This window comes from Rhodamnia argentea, chromosome 5 (assembly GCF_020921035.1).
Source record: "Rhodamnia argentea isolate NSW1041297 chromosome 5, ASM2092103v1, whole genome shotgun sequence".
Lineage (NCBI taxonomy): Eukaryota > Viridiplantae > Streptophyta > Magnoliopsida > Myrtales > Myrtaceae > Rhodamnia > Rhodamnia argentea.
In genome coordinates this window covers 25,962,341-25,974,043 of record NC_063154.1, presented here as the reverse complement: position 1 = coordinate 25,974,043, position 11,703 = coordinate 25,962,341, and the positions used below count along the sequence as shown (strand labels likewise).

The following is an 11,703-nucleotide window of genomic DNA, read 5'->3' as shown; positions in this document are numbered from 1 at the left end:
AATACTTACGATAAGGCTAATCTTCGTCAACGCAAAGCATTCCTCTAGCGTTTAATTTTGAATGACATGAGCATTTTCCCTTACTCAGTTCATGTGTATTGTTTGATCATCGTAGTTGCTATGCAAATATTACTGACAACCATTGAAATTCGCGACTATGCTAAATGGATACATATACACCACATTTGAGATGAAAACTATAAATATAAGAAAGAGTGAAAAAATATTCGATTTAGAAAAGTATGTCGATACAACTCTAATCTAAATTTGGAAGATTCTTACATGGTTTATAACAATGACAACTGACGACACTCAACCATTTGATCCAAACCAAACAACAACACTCGACCATGTGACTCAAATTAACACAGTAAATGGCTCCAACGGCTGAATTCTGAAGATTCTAACATTTTTTTCTTCAACTTGGGATTGATATCGAGTTTAATTAGGTTACGGGGAGGATCGATAGGCAAATCTTCCAGAAAGTTGCAATTGAGCAAATCCAGAGTCTGAAGACTCGACATGAACTGGATTTCTGACGGAAGTCTAGATATACGAGTAGCTCGAAGCCTCAATTCTCTGAGATGACGTAGGAGCCAAATACCACTAGGAATGTCTCCCTCCAAACTCCTACACAAGGAGGCATGGACTTCTTCCAGGTTTGTCAACCATTCAATGTCACGAGGAAGTTCCCTTATGAAACAAGAATCCATCTTCAGCACTTTCAGATTCCGTAAACGTTTAGTCGAATCGGGCAATTGTGAAATACCCGTACCAGAAATATCCAACTCTTCTAATGAGTCGGCCAATTTGTCAATCGACTCTGGAAGCTTTTCTAGGCCACGACAATCCCTCAAAGATAAGCGTCTAAGATTCTTCAAGTCTCCAATTGACTTGGGTAGCTCAAGTATATTTGCGCCATCGAAGGCTAGCACTACAAGAGCTTCAAGTTTCCAAACTGAATCAGGAACGTGACCCAATGAGAAGCAATTAATGGCACTAAGAATTTGCAGATGAACCAAGTTGCCAATCGACGCAGGAAGTTCTCGTACGGAAGTGCCATCGATCAGAAGCTCTCTCAAAGCATTCATCCCACCCATTTCGGTTGGCAACATTGTGAGTTCGGAGCAGAACTTCAAATTCAGGGTGACCAAGAGCTTCAGATCATTAATTGAAGGATCTAAATGAACCAATCGAGAACATCGCTCGAGAATCAGCATCTCCAAATTGGGGCAACAGGAGAAGCTGGGAGTAACTATTAAGCCGGCACAACCAGTAAGATTCAAGACTTTCAATTGCTGCATCTGCAAAACATGGGAAAGAGTTCAGATCTCGTAGAACACCGAACGTACTTAAGAGCAAACACAAGCGGATCAACAAATGAACTATAAAATACCGTTCTTCCATTCCAACAATCCCAGGATTCTGTAACCTTACTCCACGGAAGTTCAAGAATAGCTAGGTTCTCATTTTCCTCCAACTGAATGTTGCTTGCATCTGGAGGGCACCCTTGCCAATGAAGCCACCGGACCTTCTTTAAGGCATCTGCAAATTTTCCACCATCATTGGCGCGACCCAAGCTGAGAAATGTCGTGTTCAGCAGTATCTCGTGGCCTGCCACTTCGGTGTTAAGGTGGTCTACTTTCTGTACGATAGAGCACAACAGTCAACAAAAGAAACGTGAAAGCCTTCAGACAATGAAATAATTACTATGGAGGCTCGAATTCCCTTGAGCTAAAGAAAAATGCTTCATCCATGAACCTTTTCCAACAAAAATACTTTTTTTCCCGACGTACCCTTTTCCCCTTGTTCGTGCCCTGGGCCATGGCAGGATCGTACAATCCAACGCCTGTTCCTGGATCATGGAAACCTTTACGAATAATCTCCCTGGCAAGGCATCTTAGCATGCTGTGCATGCCTACTTTATTTTCTTCCGTTTTTATTAGGGACATACGACGAAGCACCTCCATTACCTCATTAGGATGATCATAATCATGCCACATATACGAGGCAATCCTACAATCCACATCCGGGGGAAAACACGCAATATCAAGATACATCTGCTTTTGCTGTTCATCTAATGCATCATAAATTCTGCTCAGAATCTTTTGGGGATCTTCCTGAGATCGTTGTATGAGATCTTCAAATTCAATCCATTCTTCTAGTCCTTTATCGCGCAAAAAAGAGCCAAAAACTTCGAGAAGCAGTGGAAGTCCCTTCACAGCCTTTACTATGTTGTTTGCAATAGAAACATACGAAGGTAAATCACGACTGTTTAGTTCATCAATCTTTTCGATTGCGCAGTGCCAGAAAAAGTGGAAAGCTCGATTAGGATGCATTGGAATAACATGGTGAGACGATGGAGCCAAACCTCGATCAACAAACCCTTGGAGAACGCTTCTTTCTTTTGAGGTGACAATTATTCTGCTTCCAGAACCAAACCAATCAAGCTTAGCTCCTATGAACTTCTTAAGGAGGGACCCCCTTTCCACATCATCGAGAACAATGAGAACTTTCATATTTCTAAATATTTCTTTCAAAAGTTGTACTCCTTCGAAAGCAGAAGCAGCCTCATACTCTCGTTTCAAAATATCAAAGATCAACTTCGTTTGAAGATACTGAACACCGCCAGGTTGCTGCGTCGTTTCTGCAATCTCCGCAAGAAAACTGCAAGCATCAAAGTGAAGGGATATTTGGTCATATACGATCTTGGCAAGAGCAGTCTTTCCAATGCCATCTCTACCATGGATTCCAACAATTCGTACATCGTTTACTTCCAATTCCAATAATTCCTTTACTTTCGATTCTTGACTGTCTTCAAGCTCCTATAAAAAGGTACTTGAGTTTAGGAGAATGTCACTTAGTAGAGAGGGGAAGAGAAGTGAAGAAAATATACCGAGGTACTATAAGTTTCAGGTGATAACGCCGTTGTTGGAAACATGTGCCCTGAATGTTCCTGCAAATCAATCGCATGACCTGCTCGTTGAGATGTTGTAACTAATGTTTAGCTGACAAAGTAGATAGATTGTTGAAGATAACCTCCACTGAAGTTCCTCCAACACAATCATTCACTCCATGCATCCCATTTAAGCTAAAGAAACGATAGTATATATGCTGTCTCAATTATGGAAAAATCTATTTAGTAAATCTGGCTTACTAAGCATTAAAAAAGGCTAATCCGACTAACATACCCCGTTTCTTATCCTTTGTAGTCTGAAAACTACCAGGTTTATCGGGGACCACAACTTCGAGAAAAGTACACTAGAAGTGCCATAACTTTTGTACGGTGTTCACTTGAGTGCCATAACTTTCAAAACGTTCACTTAAGTGCCATAACTTTTAAAAATCGTTCACTTGAGTGCCATGTTGACGTGGCAACCGGAAAAGTTATCGTAAACGTCAGAAAAGTTACTGTAGCACGCAGGAAAAGTTACTGTAAACGCCGGAAAGATGACGTGGCATGCCGGAAAACCGACGTGGCACGCCGGAAAAGTTACTGTAGCACTCAAGTGAACGATTTTGCTCCGACGTTGCACTCAAGTGAACGATTTTTGAAAGTTATGGCACTTAAGTGAACGTTTTGAAAGTTATAGCACTCAAGTGAACGCCGTACACAAATTATGGCACTTCTAGTATGCTTTTCCCCCACAACTTCAAACTCCAAACCACAAAAAGAAAATGAAGAACCATAAGAAGTTTCCCAGTCCTCCGATATATTGAACTATCAGAAGTAGCAAATAAGCTAATACGACATACCCCGAAGGTGACGGCTGCATAAGGCTGTGGTGATGGGAGATGCAAAAAGGTGACTTAGTTGTTTAAGAAGAAAATAGTGGGATTCAGGCTATGAAATGAATACAAACAATGTAATCGCTTCACAACTATAAATACAAAAGTAAGCTTTATATAACCAAAAAATAAAAAATAAATAAACCAATTAAGTTTGCACTATAATGTCTCACATTTCATGAAAATATTATATCCCTTCTAAGCTAGGGTTTTGCAAAACTTTTTATTCCTTCTAAAATACTTACTCTTCAAAAAAAAATTTCCCGTGATAAAACTAAATCCCTTCTCCATTCCCTCAGAAAGATTTTTGAGTGAATGCCTCCGAGCAATATCATTTAAGGTCCTAACATTCCAAGAGACAATTTAAATGGAGAAAATTAACGAAAAGGTTGTGCCAATTCAACCTAAAGTTAGCAAAAAAAGCAACCGTAGCCTGTCCGGAAATGCACCAATAAATGTAATATTCTAGTTAGCAAAAAAGCAATTACTTTGTTGTTGATAAAAAAAATCCAATTGCACAGAATTTAGTAACTGATGATGCATACCATTTCTTGATACAAATTTTGGATGGTGATGTTGAGGTCTTCCTTCCAAAAATATTGGCACTTTGTTGGTCCATACCGTTCTCGCAAATCTACTTTTACTCTCTCCAGCTTTGGGGCCTCTATTGGCCCCTCGGAGAAGAACTTCATGTTGGGACATCCATTCACAATGACATCTTCCAAGAGAGGGAATATTAAAGCGCAGCCACCTGAGCTGAAACATTTCAACTCTATCAACCCATCAAGCTCCATACATTTCAAATGATGGAAAGCCACTTCAAGCCCCTCCTTACTTCCCTTGTTACTAATAACTTCTGTCAATATCCCGCAATTACTTATCCTCAATTTTGTGAGAGCCACCAAATTTTCAGCTATTGTCGGTGTAAACATACTTGATAACCCATCACAATCCGACACATTTAGAGCCTTCAAATGTTTAATTTGTCTTGAAAAGGGTAATATTACTTTTTGTTCTTGACTAGGGCCTTCCATGATTTCTACATTGCTGCTTGGCTCTTCTAGATAAGATTCACGTACGACTAGCTCTTCCAAGTTGGTTAAACTCTCAATAAAACGACTTGTGGATGTTGCAGATTCCTTGGAGAGATGACGAAGCTCAAGAACTCTAAGCTTGCAGAAGAATTCCTCATCATCAAAATCCCCATGCCATATCTCCATCCGTTGGCATAAATCCAATTTGACCTCTTGGAGATTGGGGAATACGCCCTGAGAGAATAATCAAATCAGAAGTTAAAGCCAGCTAATTTAAAAGACTACTCGGGTATTATGACTTTAGTCGTGAATAATCAACTCTTGGAGATTAGGATATGCACCCCGAAAAAAATAGTCAAATCAGAACCTAAAGTCACCTTAGTTAAAAATGTATTCATGTATTATGGTATAAGTCCCGCATATCGTGCATTTTAGAATATTGAATCTAAAAAAAAAAGAATATCAAATCTCTTGTGACTCAACGGAAAGATATGTGCCCTAATGAAACCAACACCGTCACTAATATTTTATATTTGACTTGTATCCATATTTAAACTTAAGTAACTCCTTACATTCATCTTTCTATAGATATATCCATTGTGAAAATAACATTTGCATCAATAACAGCCACAATTGCACGAATTTCAGTTGTTAATATTAATGGTAATGTCTCATCTTTCCGTTTTTACCATAATATCAATATCTATATAGGGTTCAAATTAGACAACACACTTCGTGCCATGGTAAGATTACACCACATGCCACATGTTTGCAATCTTCGCGGTACTTAAGAGAGAGCTAAATCATCGAGAATTGGCCTTTGTTTTTTAAGGGTTCGATGAGTATGCATTTGGTACGTCGGACATGGACAAGAATGTTTGGTCAACACTTGAAGAACATATGATGTTTCAATGTTGTAATATGTCTATGGATTCAAAGAGAGTCGTCCAGTTTACATCCTCGATTTTAGAGCTACTTTTATGAGATTCTTGGCTTGGATGTTAACAATCACTTCAAATATTCACCATGGAAGCTAAACAAATAATCTTGGGCCGTACCTTTTCTATCAAGAAGAGAGGTCATTTATGATGTGGTATCTCATTCTCAAATTGGGAAGCAAGTATCTCTACTTTGTTACAACCATCTACCCTCAAGGTCTTTAATGCCGGCCAATGGGAAGTATGTGCTCCGTCGTAGAGGCACGTCAACTCTGTCAAATGCTCAAGCTGGAGGGAGGTTAACTTTGGGAAATCAAACCCGGGAATTGGTACTCCTTCCTTCTCGAAGAGTTCTGCAATGCCACATTCACGGATCTCCAACTCTTCAAGTTGGGTTAGATCTCTAAATATCAACGCTGGAAACAGAGAGGTGAGGCTCTTACAGTAGGAAACGCTAACAGAAAGTAGATGCTGGAATTTAACTTGACGATGGAGTTCCTTATCCCATACACACTTTAGCTTTGGTAATCCCGATACCGTCGCCTCTTTTAATGGAAGAGCAACAAGTTGTCCATCTAGAGGAATTAGTGTCCCAAGTTCAAAAACAACTTCAAGTGAAACACATGCTTTTGCCTTCAAACTTTCCAAGCTCTTGAGCTGTCCCAGAACGAAAGAAGGAACAACGGTCACAAACTTATTGCATTCATCCACAGAAAGCGATTTTAGCTTGGGGAAAGATTCATCAACAACTTGATTTTCCCATATCATCTGGATGTTATCCAAGCCGTTGATACATAATTTCTCCAAGCTAGGCAAAGCAACCTGTGGGTATTCCCTCACGAAATTGGTGATTCAATTAAATTACGAATTCATGAACTTCCAAGATGTAAATATAGATGTGTCAAAAGATGTAAATTATGGATTCATAGAATTGGTGTTCTATCTTAAGTTGCACAAAAGGAAAAAAAGAATAAAATGAAAAATTAGCAAAACATCTCCATACCGATGTGGATGACTCTAGGACGAGAAGGGAAGGCTATTTGAATTACTCAAGACAAATACAAAAGTAGGAATTCTATTCGATTAGATTTTGTTGACAAGTGGTCAAAATTGTAATCCGGATATGCTCATATAACAATCATATAATTGCATTAGTCTAAGAGAAAGCAATTAAAAAAAAAATTATTTGGGTCAAAAGAACAAATCTTACTTGCATCATTCCACATTTGAAATAACTAAGTATACTTAAATCGATTGAATTTTCCCTTTACAATTCATTGACCTTTTACCGATCTTTGACGAGTCAGATGACTCAATCGAATGGCTGATCCGCAAAATGTATCTTATTTATTTAACAACAATTTCATAAGAATAATCTTGCAGTTCATGTAAAAACTAAAATGAGTGATTTCCTTTTGCATTTGCAATTAAGAGAGAGTAAAGCTTCCTTCGATTGGGAAAAAAAAGTGAGATCTTGTAAGTGCAAATGAAGTCAAGTGCGCGTCTTGTAAGCGCAAATGAAGTAAATTAATAGAGAGTAAAGCCTCCTTCGAACTCTTGAACCTTACCGCTCGCTTTCCTCTCAATTATTTTCGCAATTGCTTTCAATGCATATGTATTTGTGTAGGTACCATTAGAGATGTTCAACCGTCTTTATGGAAACAATTTCTAGAGAAATTAAAAGTAAGAAATTTGCAACTCATACTTGTTGGAAACTCTCAACACTAATTCTTATATGCTACTCATTCTCTTTTTTAAATTATTTTAATCGAAGTACACTTTGTAAGCAATTTAGTTAGTTTTTATTTTGGCTATGCTTTGTCTCGGGTATATTTGATCACCTACCTCTTGACTGAAGAGTGCAGAGGAGCGTGATTTGACGCGGTCCTGACTTTGAGTTTCTCGTGAACCTGTCATTGATTTTCCATTGGACGAAAAGAATGTCATCATTTGTATTGGAAAGATGAATATATCTACAAGAACATTTGCAATGATGAAAGAATAAATCAATCTTACACTTACTGTTAGAGAAACACATTAAACTTCCCAAATTACTCAAGGATAAATCGATTAACATAGGGAATGCTAGAGTTTCTGATATTTCCACTCTGAATCCTTCTTCCTCCGTAATGATCGCCTCCATCTTCTTGCAATTCCTTACACTTAGCTTTCTCGGTTGTGTGAGAGATTTAACCATGGATGGGGAAAACATAAACTCGGGATTGCCCAAGTCACCGACTTTTAATGTCTCCAAACTTGGAAAGGCAACCTGTGGAATTCGTTCATGAAATTGGTGATTTAGTTAAATCTCGAATTCATGAACTTCCAAGATGTAAATATAGATGAGTACCAAGGGATGAGGAGAATTATTGAGTTGCACAAAAAGAAATGAAAAAAAATGAACAAACGGACTAAGAAAATCACCATACTAATGTGGTTTCAAGTTCCAGTCTTTCCTTTGGTAAAGAACTTGCAATGCAGAGCTTAATTCGATTAGTGAGCCAGTTGTATTCCATCCGTAGAATCAAGGAAGGAAACCCAACGAAATATGCAATGCTTGGCCAATGTGTGTAATGAGAAGTACTAGTTAGTAGTTCCATTATCATTGAAACCAAGCTCTCCCCGTGGAAGCTCAAAGCGTGGAAAGAAGATTAGTAGTACTCAGGCATATAAGTGTGTAGGGCCCACACGAGGAAACAATCATATTGCAGGAGCCTTGGGCCCCATCAATTTAAACGGGATATCAAATGCCAAAAGTCCATACAAGTACATCTATCCATAATACTCGCGTGATAAACAAAAGCTAATTTACAATACAAAATGCAATTATATGAACCCAAAAGATAACTAATAAACTTGACCATCAATTTTCCAGTGACAACGAAAACTAGTCACCCATAAAGCGAAAGGAAAATAAAGCTTTCAAGGTAAATTACTTCCTCTAAGGTAAGCTCATATAACCCATCTTAATTAATCTTCCTCGTTGTCGTAATTTCTTTAAGGATGAGTCTACATACACAGCCTACACGTACGAGACCATAAGATTTTAGGTGAAAAGACCCAATTGTCCCTGCTCTACAATGGAAAGCTTTATTTTCTGTTTTTCCAAAGGTTCATTGCTAAAACTCTAGAAAATCCTTCACCCATCCATCACTCCCATCCATACAACAAGTTTTTGACTTTTTTTTTTTTTGTGTTTCGTTCATTGGACTATTGTCATCCCCAACAAGCATGTGGGACCCACGACTAAAATTTCCACGGCTCTTTGCTGACGGGGAACGGGCTCAGATTCCTTCTGCTGGTGCACCTAGGGCCAAGGGAGAGCAAAGCTTCCTTCGACCAAGAAATCAAAGGTAATAAATTCCAACTCGTATACTCTGAATACTTATGCTTGTGGGCTACTGATTTTCTCGTGAGATATTTAAATCATAGTAAAGATTATAAGTAAATTTAATTAGTTTTAATTTTGGCTATACTTTAACTTCTGGTTAATCCGAACTCTTGAACCTTACTGCTCTCTTTTCTCTCAATTGTTTTTTCAATTGCTTTCGGTGTGTTTGTGTGTGTGTGTATATATATATATGGGTAGGTACCATTTCTAGAGAAATTAAAAGTAAGAAATTTGCAACTCATACTCGTTGGAAATTCTCAACACTTAATTCTTTTTTCAATTATTTTAATCAAAGTACATGCTACTCATTCTCTTATCAATACTTTGTAAGCAATTTAGTTAGTTTTTATTTTGGTTATGCTTTGTCTCAAGTATAATTGATCACCTACCTCTTGACTCAAGAGTGCAGAGCAGCGTGATTTGACGCGGTCTGGACTTTGAGTTTCTCGTGAACCTGTCATTGATTTTCCATTGGACGAAAAGAATGTCATCATTTTTATTGCAAAGATGAATATATCTACAAGAAGATCTACAATGATAAAAGAATAAATCAATCTTACACTTCATGTTAGAGAAACACGTTAAACTTCCCAAATATGCTAAGGATAAATCGATTAACATTGGGAATGACAAAGTTTCTGATATTTCCACTCCCAATCCTTCTTCCTCCATAATGATTGCCTCCATCTTCTTGCAAAAGCTTACCCTTAGTTTTCTCGGTTGTGCGAGAGATTTAACCATGGATGGGGAAAACATAAACCCGACGTTGTCCAAGTCACCGACTTCTAATGTCTCCAAACTTGGAAAGGCAACTGCAGAAATTCGTTCATGAAATTGATGGTTTAGTTAAATCTCAAATTCATGAACTTCCAAGATGTAAATATAGATGAGTACCAAGGAGTGAGGGGAATTATTGAGTTGCACAAAAAAAAAAAAAAAAGAACAAAATAAATTAAAAAACGTACTAAGAAAATCACCATACTAAAATGAGTGATTTCCTTTTGCTGGTGCAATTAAAAGAGAGTAAAGCTTCCTTCGATAAACAAAAAAAGTGAGATCTCATTAGTGCAAATGAAGTCAAGGGCGCATCTTGTAAGTGCAAATGAAGTAAATTAAGAAAAAGAAAAGCTTCCTTCAAGCTCTTGAACCTTATTGCTCGCTTTCCTCTCGATTGTTTTCTCAATTGCTTTCAATGCATATATCTTTGTGCAAGTACCAGTAGAAATGTTCAACCGTCTTTATGGAAACAATTTCTAGAGAAATTAAAAGTAGGAAATTTGAAACTCGTACTTGTTGGAAACTCTCCACACTTATTCTTATATGCTACTCATTCTCTTTTAAATTATTTTAATCAAAGTACCACCTCAAAAGGGTAATCATCAATTAACGTTCAAATCATTGAATTGACGTGGTAAAAGAAAAATGCAGCCGAGGATAGCCTGAGGAAAAATATTAGCAATTAGAAAGAAAATGAGTGATTTTATCTACTACCGAATGCCTAAAAGTGATGCTAAGAGAAAGCAATTGGAAAAGGGATTGATAGGGTCGAACATACAAATCTTATTTGCATCATTCCACACTCTAAAAGAAATAAATATGCCTAATTCCCTTTAAATTTTCTTTAAGAGTAAGGATAAATCTGCAACTTGCGTGTCTGAGACCAAAACATTTAGGGTTAAGAAAAAACCAATTGTCCCTGTTTAAAATGGAAAGCTTTATTTTATTTTATTTTTATTTTTATTTTTATTTTTGTGTAAAGCGTAACTAGCCTTTTCCAAAGGTTCATTGCTATAACTCCAGAAAATCTTTCATCCGCAAAGTTTGCTCGCAATCTAAACAAGAAGCTTTAATCTCCTTGGGCCTTCACCCATCGCTCCCATCCATACGATAAGTTTTAAGGGTGAATCTAAATTCGCAGCCTACATGTCTGATACCATAACATTTTTAGGTGAAAAGACCCAATTGTCCCTGCTCTACAATGGAAAGCTTTATTTTCTGTTTTTCCAAAGGATCATTGCTATAACTCTAGAAAAATGAATGATTACGCCGCAAAGAGGACAAGTCAAGTACTCAGGCACACTAGCATGTGGGACCCACGACTAAAATTTCCACGGCTCTGTCCTGACGGGGAGTGGGCTCAGATTCGTTCTTCTGCTGGTGCACCTAGGGCCAGGGGAGAGTAAAGCTTTCCTTCGACCAGGAAATTAACGGTAAGAAATTGCAACCCGTACATGTCCGCAGCAACTCTGAATACTTATGCTTGGGTGCTACTGATTTTCTTGTGAGATATTTCAACCAAAGTAAAGATTGTAAGTAAATTTAGTTAGTTTTAATTTTGGCTATGCTTTAGCTTCTAGTTAATCACGTACCTCTCGGTTGAAAAGCACACTAGAGCGTGATTGGACGCGGTCCAGACTCCGACCTCCTTGTAAACCCGTCATCGATTTTTCATTGGATGAAAAGAATTGTTAAAATTTGTATTCCGGAGATGAATCCATCTACGCGAAGATCTTTGATGAGGAAAACAAAAGATAAATCTTACATTTTTTGA

At 37.8% G+C, this 11,703-nt stretch overlaps 1 protein-coding gene across 1 annotated transcript in view; it reads right to left on the bottom strand.

The window, feature by feature from the left end:
• Nucleotides 1-314: 314 nt before the first annotated feature.
• Nucleotides 315-11,703, bottom strand: part of LOC115732964 (disease resistance protein RUN1-like) — an 86,512-nt gene continuing 75,123 nt past the window's right edge. Inside the window, exons 6-8 of the mRNA XM_048278817.1 lie at nt 1,797-2,825; nt 1,397-1,645; nt 315-1,304 (exon numbers count right to left, since the gene is read on the bottom strand). Coding sequence (XP_048134774.1) covers nt 363-1,304; nt 1,397-1,645; nt 1,797-2,825 — 2,220 coding nt within the window. The 3' untranslated portion in view covers nt 315-362. The remainder of the gene's footprint in view (nt 1,305-1,396; nt 1,646-1,796; nt 2,826-11,703) is intronic.